Raw genomic sequence first — 24426 nt, 5'->3', positions numbered from 1 at the left:
GTAAACATGCATTCACACATTAACGATAAATATATATTTTACAGTTTATTGATCATGAAAATGTTCACTTAACAAACCAAGTACCAATGAGTCAGTGACATTGACAATTCATTTTAAATTACACTAAAAACCGATAATAAATTTTGTAAGTTGTTACTAAATATTAGTTTATTCCTCTTGTCTGAAATATTATGACATAACAATACTATTAGTTTAATTTTAAGCACTGTTATTTTTTATAAATAATAATACCTATATAGTTCTTTAATTTAATAGTGGAAATTCAACATCTTAAATGTTGTGATGAACACATTTAAACAGCTATTTTGTACTATTATAATAACTAAGAGTAAAGCGTAGGATCTAAATCTATTTTTTAAAAGAAAACATGAAATAAAAAGTTTAAATAAAGTATACAGTAAGAACTGAAGTTTAAACATAACATGTGGATTACAAAATGCAAAAAATAATTAGTTAAAAGACATAATATAGCTCCATGGTGTAAAAAATATGGATGCAACATATGTTTATATAATTTAGTCTAAGGTTTCAATTAAATATATATTAGAAACAGATATATGTGGAATGCAAATGATGAAAAAATTGGTAAATTTATCACAACATGACATAGACTATATAATATATGTATAATAGTTGTGTTAGAAAATGTATAGATAATGGAAAAAATAATAAATATTATTCAGTTGTATGTCGTAAATTTATCAATGAGAGACTTTTAATGTGAGCATACTGTTGCAGAGCACGGTTGATAGGCTAGTGTACAAAATAGAGCATGTCATGTGCCAATTGAGAAACTCAATAAATAATCTTATGCAACTTGGTCATAAAGATGGTAAGGAGCGAGCTTGTGCACCTTTTAGATGATGAATCGATCGTTTTAAAAAAATAATTTCAGAAAACAACAAGAAATATGGGTCTAGTTAGCAATGGGCATATATATGACAGCGGGAAAGCGATATATTATGGTGATAAGGATCAGTCGTCATGCATGTCTTGATGTTTTTGTTTGGCACAGTGGGACACTTTTTGTCGTTTAGGATGCGTCGATAGATTGGACGGGAAGATACGTAATGGAAGCTAATTAAACTCTTGATCCAGTTCAGATGAGAACATTTTCAAATTTTAACACGACGGCGAGACTTATTGATAACAAAGCTGCTGAGATGATAGCAACATCACTAGATTGTATGAAAAAAAAAATGGTTCGACACATACATATACATGCAGTAGCAATGGTAGTTTTTTTTTTAAAAAAAATACTAGCAATGGTATAGTACTCCACAGGTCACCGAAACAATGTCGGAGTCCTACACTTTTGGAGGCTTTACAACCTATAGGCCTGCTTGATTAGTTACCAGGCCCATATGGTTGGGCCAGGTTGTCTGTCTGGATGGATGCAGGATTTGTCCTGGGCCTGGCCCCACAGGACAGCGGAAATCGGACCGACCTTTACACATATAGCTTGGTGGGGCTTCTAGTTTCAGTTACAGGCAATCTACATAGAGCTCAACTGTGCTTGCAAACGCTCTAGGGACCTTTTTATAATTTTCACTTTGCCAAGGGTCTTTTGTGAAAATAGGGTAGGCAGCTGTCCTCCGTATTCCTTATGGGTTATGGCATACTTGTACGTGTACGTGTCTTTGTATTTTTTTCCTTAACTTTTAAACAGATATGCTTAATAAAAAAAAAAAACTCTTCATCACATCACATGAAAATAATGTAGCACATGTACTACGGCATGTTGAGTAGAAGGCCTTGTTTGGATGTTCTTGTATTCATCTCAATCCATATGTATTGGAGTGGATTGAGATGAAATTTAGTTCAAGTTCCACTCCAACCCACCTCAACACATGTAGATTGATGTGAATCCGACTACATCCAAGCAAGACCTCAACTCATACTGACACGCATGCGGAACTGGTGATACTTCATTCATTCAAACTCGGTCTCCAGCAGAAACGACGACGACATCACCTTGTTGCTGGTGATGATCTTCCGCCGCGGCGACCACGCCGGTCTTGAACCTGAGCCACTTCCTGGACCTGCACAGCCTCATGGCGCCGTGCAGTCCGACGCCGAGCGCCGTGAGCCCGCCGGCGAGCGCGAACACCCTCCACCCGGCCACGACGCAGACGTACGCCAGGAACGCCGACGGCACGGCGCACATGGCCGCCAGCGCGGGCAGCGACGACAGCGGCACGCGGTAGGGCCGCTTCAGGTCGGGGCGGCTGGCGCGGAGCCAGAGGAAGGCGGCGAACTCCAGCAGCGTGCCGAGGCTGTAGAGGAAGTTGGCGGTGGCGACGACGACGTCGAAGCCGAGGAAGGAGACGGCGAGCGTGACGGCCGTGGAGGCGGCGATGGCCACCCACGGGGTGCCGGAACCGGACAGGGTGGCGCGGCGCGCGAACACGGCCGGGAGCAGGCCCAGCTCCGCCATGCCCAGCAGCTGGAACGCGCCGCTGCTCAGCTGGGCCTCGAACATGCCCACGGACGACACCACCGCGCCGGCCTCGATCCAGTACTTGAGCCATGGGCCTCCGATGATGCCTGCGACACACGCACGCGCCCAATAAGTTTCAAGCCTTGTGTATTGTATTGATGGCGGGCCTATACAATGCATGGGCCTTCTCCCACCTAAAAACTTTTTACCTATCGAATCTCTAGACATATACATAAGGTATTAAATATAGATAAAAAAAAAACTAATTACATAGTTTAGTTGTAAATCATGAGATAAATCTTTTAATCCTAATAAGTCTATGATTAGCCATAATTGCTACAGTTATCCACATATACTAATTAAGAATTAATAAGGCTTAATAAAATCATCTCGCAGTTTATAGACGAGCTATATAATTTATTTTTTATTAATATTCAAAAACATCTTCCGACATCCTTCCGACATACCCGATGTGACATCTAAAATTTTTCTTTTCGCAAAATAAACAAGGCCTGATTGAATAACGGTCACAGGTCATATAACTGTTCATTGTGCTCTTTTTTATGAGGCTCTATGGTATTTGAGTGCTTTTCAGGAGAATTTCTATCATCTAGATGTCTCAGTTAGTTACAATGTACGTTTTTTTTTTGAGAATTAATCTTCCATAGTACCTTGAACACGACAGTCAGGTCCTAACTCATAAGTATTAGCTGGGTCCACTTATACTCGGCCAACGCGTTTCAACTAGCTAGGTACGTATACAGACATATCCTCCGTCGGGGTCACTCGTGCCGACACCTTCCAGTTAGATCCATGTATATTGACATGGACCACAAAACTAGAAAACTTTAGTCTTATATAGTTATATTACCGTGGAACTTCATTTTGTTATATCCCCTCCGTTCTAAGTTAAGTCGTTTGGCTATTCTAAATACATCGATTTTATATGCATCTAGATATAACATATATTTAGATATATAAAAAACTATGTGACTAGAAAGACAAAATAATTTATAATTTCCAATGGAGGAAGTAGCTATCAATGCAAATTTAGTTAGGCAAGTTTTTCTCTCGATCGGGTGTTTAGTCCGTTTTTTATTATATACATCTAGATATAACGTATATTTAGATATATAAAAAACTATGTGACTAGAAAGACAAAATAATTTATAATTTTCAATGGAGGGAGTAGCTATCAATGCAAAATTAGTTAGGTAAGTTTTTATGTCGATCGGATGTTTAGTCTGTTTTTTATTAAAAGGAACGAAGTTTTTCTAGATCGGGCGTTACATGATAAAGTTGTAACTAGTTCCATGGCTAAGCGTCAAAAGTAGCCGTACTTCTATTATCCTTGTCAAAATAGTTGTAGCTTTGAGGGTACTAGGAATAAGTAGTGCTAGTTTTATGAAATTTACTCGTGTACCTATGATTTACCGATGCAATTACAAGTAAAAACTTGATCCCACGATTGCCTCCCACAAGACATTTTATTAGAAGAAATCTCAACCACATCCTAAAATTTTTTTTCACAAACCAACACCACAAAAGATATTTTAAATATGTTCACTAAGCCACAAACACATACATCGCCGTAGACATTGGCAAAAGTTCAAGACCCTAATGCAATGCACAAACATACTCTCTCCCTGTAGGATTTAGATGTCATTTAGAATAGCGATATGGTCTCCAAAACACAACTTTGACCTCTTATTTTTATAAAAATATTTAGGAAAAATGATATATGTACACTTTTATGAAAGTATTTTTCAAGACAAATCTATTCATATAATTTATAGATTTGCAAACTTAACAATTTAAAAGCTATTGATAATTTATATTCTCAATATTTAATCCAAACTTTATCCAAAATGATATCTAAATTCTATATCTAGTTATAAATAAAAAACATGATCCACGTTTGCCACCGTACCCATGAGATGTTTTATTAGAATAAATCTCAACCACATGCATGGTCAAGAAAAAATTTCACGAACCAACACCACAAAGTGAACTTTTTTCACTTTTATAATGGGATGTCGAAACTCCTACCTGTAGCTGTAGGTCACACATGACATAACAGGTCCACTACCATTACGCTATATGCACGTTCAGAGTGAAATGATTAGTAATTTCTAAAATTTGTTTTCAACGTTGTTTGAACGGTGTTCATTTTTTTAGCAAACGGCGGCCATTATTATTTGATCGGAAGAACCGATGAGGTCACTTGGCCAAGAAATTGCATTGGTCCAATCCACAGTTAACAACAAACAAGAACTGAACACAAGGAATCCGTTTTTTTTTTGTCTCAACGACCAAACAGGAGAGTATGGCTTTTTTTAGATTCATTTTTTTTTAGATTTGGACACTGTAGTACTTTTGTTTGTATTTGGCAATTATTGTCCAACTATAAACTAACTGGGTTCAAAAGATTCATCTCGCAAATTATAGATAAAATATACAATTAGTTATTTTTTTTATTTATATTTAATGTTTCATGTATGTACCATAAGATTCGATATGACAAAAGGTCTTAAAAAGTTTTTAGATTTTTGGTGTAACTAAACAAGACCGTATGAAGACTCTGATTGCACATACATATATGAGCACTTATTCATGTCTGATATTTTTCATTGTTCAGACAACATGTACTTTTGTTATTGTTCGATAAGTTGTCTCTTGTGAGTTGTTTCTTTTAATTGTATTAGTTAATTGTGTATGATTGTTGCTTGAAAATTTCAAAAAAAAAAGGCACCCGAAGTATATCAACTCCTCGGATTTATACGCACCGGCAGCATCGGCCAGGTAGCCGTTCGCCCACGTGTCCGGCGGCGCGTCCGTGGCGCCGGTCGCTGCCATGAGCGGCAGCAGGTAGCTGGCAGCGATGAGCACGACCGCCACCGCCAGCGCCCGGGGAAACGTGCGCTCCGGCCGCTCCACCTCGCCGGCCATGGTGCTGGCGCTGTCCCAGTAGTTGAGGTTCCAGAAGAGCGTGTTGAAGAAGAGCGGCCAGTCCTTGCTCCCGTCCACCTGCACCGCCCACCGCCGCGGCCGCATCTTGGGCGCCGCGATCCCGGTCATGAGCACGAACGGCGCCAGGGACACGAGCCCCAGCGCGACGGCGCCCCACCCGACGATGCTCAGGCCGGCGTAGTTGACGAAGGACAGGAACACGGTCATGCCGACCACCGTGCCCGTGCGCGTCCTGCCGCCGGCCACGGCGGGGATGACGCGGGCCAGGTAGTCGGCGACGAGCGCCGGGTACGCGGCGATGTTGATGACGCAGCTGAGGTACTTCCACGTCCCCAGCAGCGAGCCGGCGAGCGGGCCGAAGGCGAGGTCGGCCCACCGGACGAAGCCGCCGTTGCCCGGGAGCGCGGCGGAGAGCTCGGCCGTGACGAGCGACTCCGGGACGCCCCACGCGAAGGGGAAGACGAGGAAGCCCAGGAGCGTGAAGAGCGGGCCCGCCGCGCGGACCGCCCGCTCGGAGCCGTAGGGACCGCCGGCCACCTCGAAGTAGATGAGGAAGATGAGCGGGAGCACCGTCAGCTTGCGGCTGCTCCGGTGGTGGTGGTGGCCGTGGCCGCCGCCTTGCACGGCGCCGTGGCGACCTTGCGCCGCCTGTTGCTGCTGGTCTTGCGACGTGCCATCTTGCACGATGGTGACACCTTCCGGTGGCAGTGGCAGCTCTTGTTGCTGTTGGCGTTGCGACGGCAGCTTTGTTATTTGGATCTCCTGGTTCATGGTGACTCGTGAGAGTGAGAGCCTCGGTAGCAAGTGTGCTGAGCGTTCATGCGGGCATAGACATTAGAGCGTATATGAATCCATTGTAAATAATGGACGACTGAACTGTGCCACACGACTTTAAAGTAGAAACGTCGCTGTTGACTTTTGAAGAATGAGATTTTGCGTAACAGTATAGTATGTTGTATTATACAACTGCCAAGAGGTTTAGCGAGTGCTAGGGGATATTTAATTTTTTGCCACTCTTATGTCTGGCATATACTCAATTATCATCTTTGTATACATTTCTATATTTTTGCCACCGCATCAACGAAAACTTCACATATTTAGATATTTTGCATACGTGGTTGGCCAACACTCTCCAGCATGGCAAAGGCATGCAAAAAGACTTCTATGCCCCTAGCCTTATCCCAGCCTCCATGGTCGTCTTCTCCGCCATGTCTCATTGTTCATCTTCCCCATGCGGAGCGTGCTGGTGTGCCCTCGTTGCGCTCTGCCATAGTATGAGAAGAGGCCGAGCTCCTGTACCATGTTGCGCTCTGCTCGTGCAGAAGTGTTGATGTTGAGCCAACTGGCACCCTTGCCTAGCCGCACCACTAGAACACGCGTAACCATTGCTGCCGTGCACTGGCCTGCTACATCGCTTGGTCGTGTTGTCACTGCCGCCAGCGCCGAGCAACATCATCGAGCCGCAGAGGAGCTCGCCATCCCATGTCGGGCCACGAACATCGTCGAGCTAGAGATCTACAAACGAGGTGTTGTTGCCAACGCGGACGTGACCCTGGTGGTGGGGGGCCGAGCTCACTACTAGAGATGGCAACGGAGAATTCCTCGTCGGGTTTTGCCTCACCATCCCCGTCCCCGCGAGGTCCAGATTTCCCCGTCCCTGTCCCCGTGAAGACTCGCGGGGAACATTTTCTTCCCATCCCCGTCCCCGCGGGGAATACATACCCGACGGGGATCCCCGTCCCCGCAATGAGATCAGAAAAAAATCAACAATCCAAAACTAAAGGATGGATGTATGAATGTGGCAGCTGTGGGAGGGGTGGCCGAGTGGGGATACTGGAAACTAGGGTTAGGAAATTGCTTATATACTCCATGTGTTTGATGGGCTTGGGCCGATTTTGGGCTAAATTCCAACTTGTTATGGCTCACATACAGAGTATGCTCCTTAACGGGTCGGGGATGCGGGGATCGGGTACGGGGGATGGTGAACCATCCCCGTCCCCGCTAGACCCGATGGGGATTGATTTTCCCCCGTTTTCTTCCCCATGGGGAATAAAATCTCCCCATCCCCGTCCCCTAATAGGGGAATTCCCCACGGGGAATCGGGGATCGGGTCCCCATTGCCATCTGGACTCACTACGGTGTCGACGTTGTGGTGCTGCCGCATCGGCCAGTCTCAATGCATAGTTTCATGGCACAGTTACCAAGATCGTAAACTAGGTAACCGAGCCACAAGAGTTTTGTGGGGATGAAACTCCTCTCTCATCTAATGAAACTTCTTCATTTTATGATCCTACCAAGTCAGCAATTTTGCTTATGTGACACCCTATTTAATGTGCATGACACTCTCATGAAACTTACATTGAGACTGGCCTAAGGTGTCGACGACGACACAAGCAGGCACGTTCAACACTCAGCAGCGTCGGTGGCGATACTATGCACGGGCGCCAAACGTCGGGATCATCATGGCGCCCGAGGAGGCTTGGTCCAGCCACTGTGTTGCATGGGCCTCGAGGTCCCTGAGCAACACCGAGGATCGATGCCGAAGAGCCAGCACACCTCGTTGTTGTCGCCCGAGTGCTCACAGCGGCGAAAGCGATGCGTGCGCAATATGCTTGGCGTGGGCGGGACGCTTGCCCTAGCGAGCGAGTGCAGCAGCGACGTGGCTACAGGCTAATGCTGAGGTCATGACGAACAGGATGAGGAACCTGAACAATGGCCTTGTTTAGTTCAAGCTGAAAACCAAAAAGTTTTTAAGATTCTCCGTCACATCAAATCTTGTGGCACATGCATGAAACATTAAATATAGACGAAAACAAAAACTAATTACACAGTTTGGCTGTAAATCACGAGACGAATCTTTTGATCCTAATTAGTCAATGATTAGATAATATTTATCACAAACAAACGAAAGTGCTACAGTATCGAAAACTTTTCACTTTTCAGAACTAAACAAGGCCTGGATGTTGAGCCAAAGGAGAAGGTAAGGGTAGAGAGGTCTTTTTCGCATGCTGCTGCCACGCTGGATAGGTGACTTCGCTAGCCACGTGTACAAAATATTTTAATATGTGAAGTTTTCGTTTTGATATAGTGGTAAAAACATAGTTTACACACATACAAATATGGCAATCGAGCCCATGTCACACAGAAGAATGACAAAAAATTAAATATCTCAGTGTCTAGAGATACTTTACTCAAATATAACTTTTTAAATAAAATGTGCAAACACAGATAGAAGATATACGACCGTACCCACTAGTTCCAAATTGTCAAAAACAACATTCTGCTTCACTTTTATTTGAAGTTAAACTTCTTTAATTCAATGAAGCATCTACGAAAAATACATTAACATCTGTAGGAGGTTCATATAAATCCAAAGAGTTTAATTAAATTGTTGTAATATTATAGACTTCAATGATTTTTTTCTATAACATTTATTAATGTAACAGAGGAATTTCACTTAGAACAAATGTGAAACCGTGGAAGTACCGTTTAGAGGCATCACACCACATGTCACATGAGGATAATTTCACATAAGTAATTTGTACCTATATACAATGGTATATTTAACACACTACTACATAATACCTCCATTTTTTAGTAGAGACAACTCTATTTAAAATTGTTTCAAAAATAGTTTCTAAAATGACTCGCCTCTAGAAATCAATTATCTTTAAAAGCGGACTAGAGCCACCTCTAAAAATCTATTTGTTGTAGAGATGGCTAGATCTAGAGCTTCCCTTAAAAATTGATTTGTAAAAGCAGCCAGCCTTAGGAATCGATTTGTGACTTGTTGTTCGATTTGTAGGGTGCTAAATAGTCGCCTCTCTATAAATCAGCTAGGTAGACAAATTCAAGTTGTAGTAGTGGCTATATCCTTGCTAGGTAGACAAATTCAAGTTGTAGTAGTGGCTATATCCTTTCTTTTTCAAAACCTAGTACTCCGACACTTCGTACATGGGAGACTGGATAGATGTCTCTTTTCAAAACTAGTACATCGGCTTATGCACAATGCTTACAAAAGAATCTTCGGAACAGCTAATCAATCAAGATGTTTTATCTTAAAAGTCTATTCACTTATCTTATATAACCGTATTTTTCTATCAATCAACAATATTTTTCTATAATAATAAATCAGCGAACAATATTTTCAATCATGAATTTTCAACCAACGAACAACCTCACTGATCTCGCATCTTTATCCGGTTGCTGTCTTTTGTTCATTGTGCACAAAACCCAGAGACTAGTAGTACTGATCTCCCATCTTTATTGGGTTGTGATACAATTCAGCTATCAATTGGTTTGTTTATATTTTCATATTTACCCTTTTATATCACACAATGTGTTTGTTCAATTCGTATTTGTTGAAACCAGCAAGAGTAGGAGCATGTGTACAGTAGCAACATATATACAGTTGAAACCTACTTTCCCATGCATGAACAGGCTGAATTGTTTTCAAAAAAACATTTGTAATATTACTATGTGGGACAATTTAAAAGTGAATTATGCGGAAGCATAAGCTCAATGCGGTACAAGTTGAGATATTTGGTGTGGGAGCTCCTGAGGAGTGGTTGAAAACCAGGGCTGTTTGCAGTGGGAGACCTGGACAGTGACTGATCGACTGATCGAGTGACCTCTTTATTAATTTGTAGGAGCACTCATGAGCCATAAGATTTGCATTGGAAGGTGCACGGTGGAAACGTATGAGCTCCATGCTGCGTCATGGAAAGTATGACGCATACACTGTTTCTTGACGATCATCTTGATAGTTTTAACAGTTTATTATTATCAACATGTTGTTGTTTTTCTTTTCTCTTGTTATATGTACTTACTCCTATATTATTAATTACTAGATCGGAAGAGGGAACAGTCCAAGCGCATGATGTTTAATTTGAGTAGTATTGTAGAAGTCAGACAAACAAGCGGTCCAGTCCAGGCGCACGCAAACCACACACGCACAATGTTGTAGTTGTAGCACACGTTGAAACAAAATTAAAGGCTGTGTTAATTTGTAAGCAAAGCCACGAAATACAGTCGCATGATTGACAGTTTACCACTTGAAAGCGGCTGTGTGTTTAATGTTTATAAATGCTGGGCACCCCACTGCTATGCATGGTCACGTACGGAGCCACCAAAAAGTAGTACGTGATACGTAACTACCATGTCTTATATTTTTTAATTAAATTAAATAGAAAAATGCGCTCTGATCCAACTAGATGACACGGCCCAACAAAAGTAGGTGGTGCCTACGTGTCTTATTTGATCTTACTACTGACTAGTGATATATGTACTCCAAAATTAGGCATTATTCAAGCAAAGCATACATGCAACAGGAGAATATTTTTTTTTTTGAAATGAACACGGGCATAAAGAATATACTCCAGTATCCATATATCGTATATATGTAAGGTATAGATGACTACATGAGCAATACCAATGTTGATTAATTCTGTAATATTGATCAGGGTTGTACTATATACAGTTGTGTACTCCCTACGGAAGACCAAAATTTCCCTTTCAGTGAGAAATCTAAAGAGAAATACAAAATACTGATAGAAATTTTTTTAAAACAATTTCTCTGATCTTCTAATTTTTTTATTCCAGTTAGTAAGAGAAATCTTGAACTTCCCGTTCAAAAAAAAAGAGATCTTAAACTAAGAAATAGACCTAGCAGCTAAAAGTTGAATACCCCGACAGAAAAATATCACAAGGCAAAAAAACAACATAAATAGAAAAAAGTATATCTAGTTAAATATTGAGTATATCTTTTTTTTTTGGGGGGGGAGGGGGGGGAGCTCAAATCTACGATTATCAGAACCAAGGGTGGAAACAAATACGATACGCATATTATTTGCTATAATATAGTTGAATACGAATATAAAACTAAATATCCATACATAGTACAGATTGAATAGTTTGACTAATAGCACTGTATTTTTTCTTATAGTTTATACAATGTAAAGTTTAGTATAATATTTTGATCCCTCATTATACGCCTTGCTTTTCTAAAATTATTGAATGAATATTTATGGATAACAAAGTTAAATGGTTTTCTGAATATGAATTCGAATCGAACTATCTGATTTGTGCCCCCAATATGAGCATGGACCTAGGAGTGGTCTAGTCCAACTCAAGCATGTGACGAGGCTAGAAACCGGATCGGTTACGAGCAATGTTATAATTTCAAATGTGGGTGGTGGTTCATTTTTATGTTTTGGAATCAGACAAGGCTAGTGTGGGATATGTTAGATACTGATATTATATATATATATATATATATATATATATATATATATATACACACTTTCTCTGTCCTAAATTATAAGTTATTTTAAAAATTTTTAAGGTCTTGTTTAGTTCCGAAAAGTGAAAAGTTTTCGGTACTGTAACACTTTCGTTTGTTTGTGACAAATATTATCCAATCATGGACTAACTAGGATCAAAAGATTCGTCTCGTGATTTACAACTAAAGTGTGTAATTAGTTTTTATTTTTGTCTATATTTAATGTTTAATGCATGTGTCACAAGATTTGATATGACGGGGAATCTTGAAAATTTTTTGGTTTTTGGGGTGAACTAAACAAGGCCTAAGAGTAAAGCATGTCAAAGCAGTGACTGTGTCCTCGGTCCCAAAGCATGTCAAAGCATTGACTGTGTGCTCGGTCCCAAAAAAGACTGTAGCTATAGTACGTCACAGTCAGGCTAACTGCAAGTCTGCAACCCTGTCGTGTACCAGAAAACCCATTCATCTCGAATCGAGATCCTCTAACATACTACAATCTATGTTTGAGGGACATAGTTTCCATCCGTCCGTTCATCAGCTCACCAACGGCACGGTCATCAAACCAATCAATACCAATTCGTGCAGCTTTTTTTTTGACGATAAATTCGTCCAGCTTTGGCCCAAGGAAGTCCAGTTCGCCTGTTCGCTGGTTTGAAAAGTTAAAGCTAAAATTACTGTTGGCTGATTTATTATGAGAAAAAACATTGCTGGCTGTAAAAAAACGACTGAAAAGAAAAGAGAACATGCTCGAGAATTATCTTCTCTGGGTAAAAATGGGTGCGAGTCCGTTGGGTAAAAATAGACGCAAGACCGACCGATAGGAAAGAGCACGGGCCTGGCAAAAATGGGGCAAGGTTGACTGAAAAGAGCACGAAGGAATGAGTCGATCGCTTGCTACAGGGACTATCTTCTCTACTCTATGGTGTGGATGCAAATCAAAGTAAGTTCGACTCAGCTTGGCTCGGCTAGTTACAAGCTCGGGCTAACTTGTGACGCTCGGAAATTAGATATAAAAATATACAAAAATAATATTTATATTTATCTAAAACTTAAAAATAGTAATAATACAAAAATAATATATATAAAAGTCTTAAAAGTCGAACAAAATATTTATATGAGTTAACATATTAATTAATTGTAAAGTGTAAGACATGAAGTAATATAAAACTAATATAATTTATGATGATTTTTTCTTTAAACCTGTAACTTGTTTGGCTCGTGAGCAGCTCGTGAGCTGGCTCGAGTTAGCTTGTTATAGAGCCAATTATATATAGTAATTATTGTCTAATCATAGGTTCAAAAGATTCATCATGTAAATTATAGACAAACAGTGTAATTAATTTTTATTTTCATTTATATTTAATACTATATCTAAAAATTTAATGTGACAGAAAATGTTGAAAAATTTTGGAACTAAACCAGACCTAAATGTGGTCCATGTGGAGTATATGGGTCAAGGCAAGAGCGGCTTCCATGCTTATTTGGCTGAACGTTGGATGACCAATGAACGTGATCATGTATAAGTACGTTTCTCTTACATAGAAACCAGTATGTTAGAGGATCTCGATCCTTCATCTCGCCGACGCCGAGCTGGAGCGAAGATGAGGTGGTACGGAGAGATAATCACTACTAGTCTACTACTACTATATTAGTATAACCCTTCTCGATCCGATCTCCAAGCTACCAGCTTAATTACCAGTAATGACCGGGTACGGACAGTGCGTGTACGATTGTACCAGATGCTGGTTCTAACCACGTTCTCTGCATAAAACCACGACTAGGGCTAGATGAAAAACTCACTGATGGTTAGATCACTCGGCTCGACCCACGGCTTCTTTTGACTTATTAAGTTAATAAGCTAGCTTAAGCTGGCTCATAATCCAGCTCACAAGCTAAACGAGCTAAATACACATCCAACAACCTAAACAAGTAACAATTGGACTTGATTTTATATTTTACTTTCTTCATCAAAAAGAATATAATTGTAGATTTGAGAGAAATCAAACCTTTTTATGTTTTTATAGGAAATAATATCTTTTTATATTTATATTTCAAATAGGTTGTAGAAATATATTTTATAATTAATTTAACAATACTTATTCGACATTAATAATACTATTACTTTCTTTCATAAATTTGGTCAAATTTGATTTTGTTAAAAGTGAGAATTGTATTCTTTTGGAACAGAGGGAGTATATATGAGATTGGAATTTAGAATTGATACATGCTATGCAATACACTTATTTATTTACCTTGCTGTATGCATCGAATAAATTAATAGCTATTGATTTATACACTGATTGTTGTAGTTAACGAGCCAGCTCACAAACTAAACGAGATAGCTTGCTAGCTAAACGACTCAGAGTCCAGCCAAGCTAGAATTTTAACTTATTCTTAATGAGCCGAGTCAAATCAGCTCCTTATCCTAACAGTCTATAATAAACCGAGCCATGACGAGCCAAACTGACTTACTTCCTCCGTTCACAAATAAATGCACGTTTCGTTTCCTGTAACACCCTGATTATATTTCTCTAGAAATTAAACTTTTTAAAATTTGACTAAATATATATAAAAACATACTAATATTTATCATATATAATATATATCATTAGGTTGACCATCAAATATACTTTTACAATATATTTATTTGTATTATTTAATATATTTCTAGTTAATTTTAAAAATGACTCATTGAAAAATAAGATATGTATTTATTTATGTATGTAGGGAGTACATTCCAGCCCTAGCCGGGACGCTACACTGCAGCAGCGCTCGGATTGGACTTTAGAGGCCCTGGCAGCGAACAGCGCTGGCCAAACCACTGGCCATGCAATGCATATGTATTGCTCACAAATATATTTATTAATTTCTGACCAAACATATGTCATATGCGCTGCATATATAGTGCAAGTGCTTTCCAGTGAACAAGGAACTACAGGGGAAAAGGGTCTTGAACATTTTCAGCAGGGCCGTCTCCCCAGGAATTTTGAGGCTTATATGAGCGAAATGTAAATACAATGGAGACCCTAAAATATATAAAAATGTGCTGGTTGTCCCTGCAGAGGGTGGTAGAATCACAAGGACGAGGTGAGATAGCAGCGGCGCGTAGGTATTTTCACGTCGATTGAGAGTCTGAGATGCAACGTTTTCGTTGCCCCTGGACGGCTGCTGAATAGAAATTAGACGACACCATGTGGTAAATCTTAGAAATCTTAACTGCTATGGGCCTTCGTTGTAGACTTTGGGGCCCTGCAGTTTTGGGGGCCATGAGCGATTGCTCACCCCTGCTCCTGGCCATCGACGGGCCTGTTTCCAATAGGCCCGAGGTGGGCTACTGAATACTCAACTGGCACCAAGTGCTCACAAACATATACAGTGCTGCTGCATTACGCTAATATAAGCTTTTAAGTAAGGAGGTCAGTAGTGCAGGGAGACCCCAAGCTGGCAAGGCAAGACAAAAAGCTTGCATGGCGACCAAACTGACCCATCATTTTCCATCGCTTCCACGTGGGAAAAACATTAGCCTATTCTTCCTCCCTTCCATGCTTAGTGCTGTAAACCATCTCTAGAAAATAGAAGAGAAACTAGCATTACCTACAATACATCTCCATATGTGGTTCCTAAGGATAGCAATGGCTAAAAAATGTTTCTATTTGTAGAGACAGACTGACTGTATGTAAAAATTAATTTGTTGATTGAGGTGATTTATAACACTATTACAAAATAGGTTTACAAGGGCAAATAAAATCAATTGCTATCCTTTTGTCTTAGCTTCTACTAGAATTCTTTATTGAATATTGAGTTCCTAAATGATCTTAACTGAATCAGTACGTACTCCCCATGTCTGGAAAAATATACGATAACTATGGGCATCTCATCCGCGGCGGAGGTTGGAGCCAGATCCTCAAGCGCCTTGAGCAGTCCGACGCCGGCGGGTCCATGAAGTCGAAGCTATTACCTGGTCGTTGATCCCCAGCACCTTGAGCCGTTTGAGCGAGAGCACTAGTGCACTACGCTAGCCAGGTTGCTCCGCCGAATTGACATAGTCGGCTACTCGGCTTCCGGCGCCATCCTGTAGTGGATGTCCACCTTGTACCTTCTCATCCCGGAGATCTGGAACACCGGTGGTCCGGTGCCATGTCGAAGTAGTCGCTGAACTTCTCCGCGTTGAGCGTCGCGTTGGAGATTAGCAGCTTCAATCCGGACGATTAAACGTGCGGCATCCTTGACGATCGAGGCCGAGCAGGATGCCAGGATGCCGGTGGTGAGCGTGCGCCTCGTCCATGACCACGACACCGAAGCTGGCCAGGTCCGGCTCGCTGGGGAACTCACGTAAGAGCGTCCCGTTGGTCATGTACAGGTCGTTGTACGTACGCCTGCAAGAACTACTCGTGCCTCGCGGCCGCCCGCGACAGCGGCGACGGCGGCGACATATCATGCTTCGAGGACAGGTAAAGAATATACAGTTGCCAAACAGACCCTAGCGAGACCTTCTTGTTGCTGTCCCTCTGCACGGCCAAACTTGAAACATCCCCTGCCCTTGCAGAACGCCATGACGCAGTACACCACGACGCCGGCGCCCGTGAAGGCCGTGCTGGCCACGAACACCTTCCACCCGGCGACGGCCATGACGACGAGCACAAGAAACGCCGACGGCACGGCGCACATGGCGGCCACGCCCCGCGGCGGTTCCCATGGGCACGCGGTAGGGCCGCGGCAGGTCGTCCGGGCGCCTGGCGCGGAGCCAGACCAAGGCCGCGAACTCGAGGAGCATCCCGAGGCTGCTGTACAGGGGAAGTTGGTGACCGCCACGACGATGGTGTCGAAGCTCAGGAACGACATGCCCAGGGCGCGATGGCGCCCGTGACGACGGTGATGCTGGCCCAGGGCGTGTCGAACACGGGGGGCGCGCGCCGTGAACAGGGACGGGAGGTGCCCGTGGTCCGCCATGCCCGCCAGGAGGTACGCCGCGCTGCTCATCGACGACGAGTAGAGGCCGTTGGATTAGACCACCGCGCCCACCTCCGTCCAGTACTTTAACCACTTCCCGGCGATTAGACCTGCGTTGCGGGTAAAGTTCTTTGAGGGCATGTACCATCACCCTCTCACCCATTAGATTTGCTTTGAGAGGTATACAAACATATATCTCAATACAAAACTTCTTTTAAGATGTGTGTTTGCATACTTTTCAAAGTGAATCCAATGAATGAATGAGCGAGTACTTGTGCCCTCACGGAACCAACTACCAAAGTTCAGTAATCTTACTATGATCATTCACTATCGTCTTGTCACGATATGACCAATGGCCAAACGTGCGTGCAGCAAATTATTCGCCGGCCATGCAAGTTTGTCAAGCTGTCCCTGTTGCTACTTGTCAGTTGTCTCGCTGGTCTTTGGGTCCAAGAGACGTGCAAGTCCATATGAGTGAATCTAATCTTGACGTGATGCACGCTAACAAGGTGACAAAAGCAAGAACATTCAAACAGTAACATGTGCACATGCAGCGTCGGCGAAGTAGCCGTCTCCCCATGCCTCCGGCGGCGCATCGATGGCGCCGGTGGCCGCCATGAGAGGCAGCACGTAGCCAAGAGACCCGATGCACACGGCCGACACCAAGGCCGCCGGGAACGTCCTGCCGGGCCGGTCCACCTCGCCGGCCATCGTGCTCACGCTGTCCCAGCCGTTCAGGTTCCAGAACAGCGTGTTCAGCAACAGCTTCCAGTCCTTATCTCCGGCGGTGGCAGTAGCTGTACCACCCCACCGCCGCGGCCGGACCTTGGGCAGCGCGGCGCCGACCATCAGCAGGAACGGCGACAGCGCCGGGAGGCCCAGCGCCACGGCCGTCCAGCCCCGTGTAGCTGAGCAGCGTCAGGGCGACGTTGAACGTGACGATCGTCGCGACCCTGCCGCCGCTGCCGCGGCGGGCCGGGACACGGCGGGCGCCACGCGCGTGAGGTAGTCGGAGCAGAGCGCCGGGAACGCCGCGGCGCCGATGGCGCTGCAGACGTACTTCCACGTGCCCATCAGGGACCCCGCGAACGGGCCGAACGCGCGGTCCACCCACACCACGTACCCGCCGTTGCCAGGCATCGCCGACGACAGCTCGGCGGTGACGAGGGACTCCGGGACGGCCCACACGAATGGGAACACGAAGAATCCGATGAGTGCGAGCAGGGGCCCGCCGGCCTGAACCACCGGCTCGGCGCCGTATGGCCCGCCGGCGACCTCGAAGAAGATGAGGAAGATCAGGGGGAATAGCGTCATTCTTTCATTTGCAGCTTTTTTCACTCCAAACCAATGTTTTAAATAGCGGACTAAGCCTCTTAGCGGCAGCCTCTCTAAAAGGCTAAGAAAAGCTATAGAGCGCTAATAGCGGGTTAAGCTATTTAGCGGCTGAGCAAAAAAAATATGTCAAACATCATGTAATCTTACACATAATAAAGATGAAAACATTATGAATACCAATAGGAATAGATATTTCAAAGTCTTACTAACATATTACATCAAAGTTCGTAGTTCATACATGATACTTCAATAATAACATACATCACATAGGGATATATCCCTGCTATTTGGGCCTCCAAGTTATTTGGGCCGATGGAAATGAAGCCTAAGGCCAAATAGCGGCGCTAAACTAACCCAATTTAGCCAAATTAATGCGCTATTAGCTGCTAATAGCGGAAACTATCATTTAGCGTTAAAATCTTCATAGCTTAGCTGTTCTCTTACAGGTGTACACTGAATGCATTAGTTACAGAAGTCAGGCTGACAAGTGTACACTGAATTCTTGCTCAATTGCTAATTTTCTACACAAAACCCCACATTGGCATCTTGGCCGAGCAGTCCTGGCCCAATAGATCATCTATTCTTGCATGGGCTGTACCGGCCAAACTAGATGGGTTGACCGACACCATCAAATTGGTGGAGTATAGCACTAGAGAATTCTCACTAGGAGACATTTACTGAAAAATTTATACTAAAATTTGAAAACTAAAACACTAGATAGGAGAAGCCTACATTACTAGGAGAAGTTGAAAATTTTGGTTGTACGAGTGATTTTTGGATGGTGACAAGTTTGTCTTCCTTGACTTTTGGGTGAAAAATTGGTTCTACGCCCATTAGCAGGACTGCATCAACAACAAAGGCTCCGTTTGGCACGGCTTCACTTCACTAGTGAAGCTGTTTTGTAAAGCTTTAGCTCCATGAACAGCTCTATCAGGCCAGATAAGTCAGCATTTGCACATTTGTATGGTATACATGCAACTGCAGCCGCAAACGCCATTTTGGGTAGTCCCTTTCAATTTTGAGCGCTTTTTGGATGGTGACAAGTTTGTTTTCCTTGACTTGTGCGTTAAAAATGATGAAACCATTTTATTTTACCCCGTCTATTAGAAAATGGCTCCTAAACCCGCTGAAGAAGTCCTGCCAAATGAGGCCAAAGTAATAAAGCCAGAAAAACTGGTATGAACCAATCACATTTCAGATTATCTCGTCACACGGATCACCAAGGTGGCAGAAGCACAAGATCCATGATGTGGATTAGTAGCGGATTAATGACTAGGATTAGTATTAATCATCCAACTAATTTGATGGTTCCTGTACACCCCCTGTATAGACCGACGTAGCGAATTGGCAGGTTGGTTTGCGGACGATGACTCCAAACGGATACCGGCCAATTCATTGGTGACGGTTCATTATATAAAAATACAAGATCAATCAATGAAAGCATTCACAGTTCAATCATTTCTTTCTCTCTCGATTACATGCACTCAAAACAAAAACGAACAGATAATTAGCTAGTTCGACTCTTAGACCTGCCTACCCTACTCTAATTTTAGGAGTTGTTACATTTCAGGTTCCTGAATATTAAGAAAATTTCATATGACAATCTAATACAGTAAACTAGTACAATCAAAAGGACAATTTACAATAGAGCTCACATTTTTCTCTCTAGTCAAACAATAACCACATTGTAAATTCCCTGCACAGCAATTTAAAAAAAAAAACAGGCACCAACTATAGAAGAAGTGACAAATTAACATTGCTTTCAAGCATACTGTATAATTTTTTAGGAATTCCGTTATATCAGGCTGGATAAGTCAGCATTTGCACATTTGTATGGTATACATGCAACCGCAGCCGCAAACGCCATTTTGGGTAGTCCCTTTCAATTTTGAGTGGTTTTTGGATGGTGACGAGTTTGTTTTCCTTGACTTCTTCGTTAGAAAATGGTTCTAAATGAACTGGAAATTACCGAGTACGACTCTAGTCCCTTACTCCAGTGTCAGCCTACTCCTCTTCTCTAATCTCCACCTCGTTTATGCTTCATACATGCTGCACCAGTGCTGGGAACTTGTCTTTTTGCAGAAAGAAAAACGACACCTTTACAAATTAACTGTATGATGTCTGATGTTGCCAAGAAGCATGGGGAGTAGGAACACACACTAGTAAGCATGTCTGATCATGAAACAGAAATACTACTTCCTTGGGGTTCTCTCTGATCTTCTAAACTGACTTTACAGTTTGTGCAACTGTACAAGCAAAGCAGAGGTTAGCAAAAGCAGTGGAACAAGAAACACCGAGTCCTTTCCCATAATAACAATCAACTATGCCATTTGCCATTACACTAATTGGAAACACTACTACCCTACAAATTCGTGTAGTACTTTGGCACAAGAGCACCACAGCTCCCACAGCTGACTGTCTTTGATAGTTTGATGTCGTTAGAGTCAGAGTCTACTATCATTTCAGACATCGCCGCCGTTGCTGCTGCCCTGCTGGTAAACCGCCGCCGTCGACCCTTGATCGCCGGCGCCAGCGCCGTCGCTGAACCTGAGGCACCCTCTAGCCTTACAGAGCCTCATGAGGTAGTACACCGCCACCCCGGCGGCCGTGAACGCGGCGCTGATGGCGTACACCTTCCAGCCGGCGATGGCCATGACGAAGACGAGGAAGACGGAGGGGACGAGGCAGAGCAGGACGGCGCCCGGGAGGCGCGCGGGGACGCGGTAGGGGCGCGCCAGCGCGGGCTGCTTGACGCGGAGCCAGACGAAGGCGGCGAACTCGAGGAGCATCCCGAGGCTGTAGAGGAAGTTGGCGGCGGCCACGATGCTGTTGAAGCTGAGGAAGGACATGGCCAGCGTGATGGCGGCGGTGGCCAGGATGCTGACCCACGGCGTGCGGAAGACCGGGGCGCGGGACGCGAAGAAGCCCGGGAGCAGGCCCAGGTCCGCCATCCCCAGCAGCTGGAACGCCGCGCTGCTCAGCGTCGCCGAGTAGAGGCCGATGGAGGACAGCACCGCGCCCACCTCGATCCAGTACTTGAGCCAGTTGCCGGCGATCATGCCTGCGTTGGTAACGTTGCGGCAGGCGAGTGAGGTGACAGAAGAGCCAAGTGCATGGTTGTACAAATAAATGACAGGAATCACCAGATTCTGTTCTATGCATGGTTTCAGCTTGACACAAACAAACATGGTCGGTGTTTGTTAGCTTTTCCCTATTTTTAGCCTGAGGCCTCTTTTAGATCTTGTTTAGTTTGCGAAAAATTTCCTAATTTTTTTTTTAAGATTTCCGTCACATCGAATATTTGGACATATTCATGAAACATTAAATATAGATAAAAATAAAATCTAATTAAATAATTTATCTGTAATTTACAAGACAAATCTTTTAAGCCTAATTAGTTATACAAACGAAAATAGCTAAAACCAAAGTTTTTCATGAACTGAACCAGGACTTAGCCTTGACAGAAATATCTTTGTTTGTTAGCTATACCGTAGACTAGTACTACTACAATTGTGGCCCCTTGTAGTTTATTGGCCAATTGGCCAGACAATCCAGCTATGCCTCAAAAAAAATATACTTGGCATAAATAAAGCGGTGGACGATGCTAGCATTCGTAAGTATATCATTTTGACTAAAATAAACCCGCCAACGCCGATTATTCATGTGTCATATATACGACGCGATCAGGATTGGTTGGAATTCAGGATTGCAGATCACGTGGACAGGATGGGAGGAGACGATTTGCAAGTTACTAGTGGTAGAACAGAACAGGGACGACAGGAGTTGGTTGGAGATCCACCACGCACCTGCAGCGTCGGCGAAGAATCCGTTCCCCCAGCTGTCGGGCGCGACGTCGAGGGCGCCGGTGGCCGCCAAGAGCGGCAGCAGGTACCCGAGCGAGGTCATGGAGACGGCGGACACGAGCGCCTTGGGGAGCGTCTTCCCTGGCCGGTCCACCTCGCCGGCCATGGTGCTGACGCTGTCCCAGTAGTTGAGGTTCCAGAACAGCGTGTTGAAGAAGAGCTTCCAGTCCCTCTCCCGGGCCACGACGCGCCACCGCCGCGGCCGGATCTTGGGCAGCGCGGCGCCCGACATGACAAGGAACGGCGAGAGCGACGCGACGCCGAGCCCGACGGCGGACCACCCCACGACGGTGAGCCCCGCGCAGTTGACGGCCGTGAGGAGGACGTTGAAGGCGACGATGGTGGCGGCGCGCGCAGGCCCCCCCGACACGGCGGGCGCGACGCGCGCCAGGTAGTCGGCGCACAGCGCCGGGAACGCGGCGCCGTTGATGGCGGCGGAGACGTACTTCCACGTGCCCATGAGCGAGCCCGGCAGCGCGCCGAAGGCGCGGTCGGCCCACAGCACGTAGCCGCCGTTGCCCGGGATGGCGGTGGAGAGCTCCGCGGTGACCAGCGCCTCCGGGATGGCCCAGATGAAGGGGAAGATGAGGAAGCCCAGCAGCGCGTACAGCGGGCCCGCCGCCTGCACCGCGGGCTCCGCGCCGTAGGGACCCCCCGCGACCTCGAAGAAGATGAGGAAGATGAGCGGCACCAGGGACAGCTTGCGCCCGCCGCCGGACCCGGCTCCTTCATGGCCGCCGCCTCCGTCCGTCAAGGCGTCAGCGGCGGCGTTCTTGTCCTTGGCGTCCCCCTCGACTCCGACTCCGACTCCGAGATGGGCGTCGCGAGTAGTCATGCCGTTGCCGATCGTGAGGCCAGGCGAGGAGGGAGCAGGGCTGCAGGGGGGGCAGTGCGCGGCAAGTCGGCAACTAACCGTGAAGGCGATGAACTGAAAAGGCTACGTGCCGGACTTCCGTCGTCCCCACTCCCCAAAACTGCTGGGGCGCAAAGCTGTGTGATGCCGAGTTCTGATTCTGTACGACTAGTCCCGCTGCGTTTGCAGGCATTTTATTGGCGCAAAAGCTGCTTCTCTCGTCAATCTCTACCGCAGCGGTTGGTGCGCCAGTCTACCACCGATGGAGCCGACATTGGTGGTCCTTTGTGAATCTAAAAACACTTTGGACATATATAGACCTTTTAATTTATTACTAGCAATACCTATGAACATATTTAATGAATGTTAATATGATGAATGTTAATGGAATATATAAAAATTATGATTCCAATGTATAGTTTTTATAAAACAATTCTTTATTCAATCACATTCGTTCTTTCTCTATTTTCAACCAATCACATCGCTTCATGTCTTAGTTCTCACGTAGGCATGATTTTTAACTTAGAGCAGTCCCAATGCTAAAAACTACATCTAGTTTCTAAACTTATTAATTTATATAGACACTACGTATACAAACTATGATCCCAATGCATAATTTCTACATACAAATTTTTTATCCAATCACATACATTCTTTTTCAATTCTCAACCGATTACTTCATGTCTTGGATCTCGTGTAGATATGATTTCTAACTTAGATCCGGTTTCTATGATATTTGATCTCTCTCTCTTCAGTAACCTTCCATAACAGCAAAATGCTCAGGTGGCACTATGATTAATGACTATAGAAACCATGATAGTTTCTGCATTAAAATGTTTAAATGACAATATAATTAATATCCATAGAAACTACGATAATTTCATATTGGATTATCCTTCGATATTATCATCGGATCTAATAATGCATGTCGAATAATAAATCTAGATGACTTTATATATTTATTAAAACCAAAATAAATACTGTGTTTGGATTCCAACTGACATGAATCAGACCAAACGGAGAAGATGGGATTCCCGCGGATGTTGCCTGCGGCCTGCCCGCACGCCTCGGAGTTCTGCCGCACCTCCGGCACCAATACCATTTTATTACCAACTTCACGCAGCAGTTTGCACGTGGAGACTGATGAGCTTTATTCGTTCGTGAATAAAAAAATGGCCATGCGTATCGCCTGCTGTTGACTCTCCAGCTTGAAATCCTGCAGGATCGTAATCGTGTTGACTCGCAAAGTGTTTTTTTTTTTTTGAAAAAAATATAAAAAAGGAAGAGTTCATCACGGAGTTTTCCAAATTCCCACAAGGGTTTTGCTTTTGCCCATATAGAACGTAGTAATTTTATACTCCCTCTATGCCCAAAATTCATGTCGTTCTAGGTCTAGGAACTGTTTTCACAAAGCTAATCATTTTAGGCTGGTGACTGTCATCTTGGACGCGTGTGCCCCTGTCTTTAATTGCAAGCACTAGGCAGTAACATCAGTTTCAACAAATCAAGGCAGTAACGTAACAAAAAACACAACCACCAAGTATCGAACCTGCGACCACAGCGCTCACACCTTAATAACGCAATTTAATAGGAGTAGACAGAGAAAAATACTCTCTACTTAATGATTCCTGGGTAAACCCAATCCTATCCAAACGACATGTTTTCTAGGTATGGAGGGAGTATACATAAAGCACAAATATGCGGTCAAATAGTT

The 24426-nt window shown here is 44.0% G+C and overlaps 2 protein-coding genes and 1 pseudogene across 2 annotated transcripts; all 3 read right to left on the bottom strand.

The window, feature by feature from the left end:
* On the bottom strand, positions 1702-6318 carry LOC8080484 (probable polyamine transporter At3g13620). Its single transcript, XM_021451521.1, has 2 exons — positions 5248-6318; positions 1702-2568 (listed from the first exon to the last, which is right to left on the bottom strand). Exons 1-2 carry the CDS (start codon positions 6200-6202, stop codon positions 1958-1960), a joined length of 1566 nt encoding a protein of 521 aa, XP_021307196.1. The 5' UTR covers positions 6203-6318; the 3' UTR covers positions 1702-1957.
* Positions 16050-18082, bottom strand: LOC8080482 (annotated as a pseudogene).
* LOC8080481 (probable polyamine transporter At3g13620) lies at positions 20128-23010 on the bottom strand. The gene is made up of 2 exons (XM_002465163.2): positions 21803-23010; positions 20128-21057 (listed from the first exon to the last, which is right to left on the bottom strand). Exons 1-2 carry the CDS (start codon positions 22692-22694, stop codon positions 20459-20461), a joined length of 1491 nt encoding a protein of 496 aa, XP_002465208.1. The 5' UTR covers positions 22695-23010; the 3' UTR covers positions 20128-20458.

This window comes from Sorghum bicolor, chromosome 1 (assembly GCF_000003195.3).
Source record: "Sorghum bicolor cultivar BTx623 chromosome 1, Sorghum_bicolor_NCBIv3, whole genome shotgun sequence".
Lineage (NCBI taxonomy): Eukaryota > Viridiplantae > Streptophyta > Magnoliopsida > Poales > Poaceae > Sorghum > Sorghum bicolor.
This window is presented reverse-complemented; position numbering and strand designations above follow the sequence as displayed.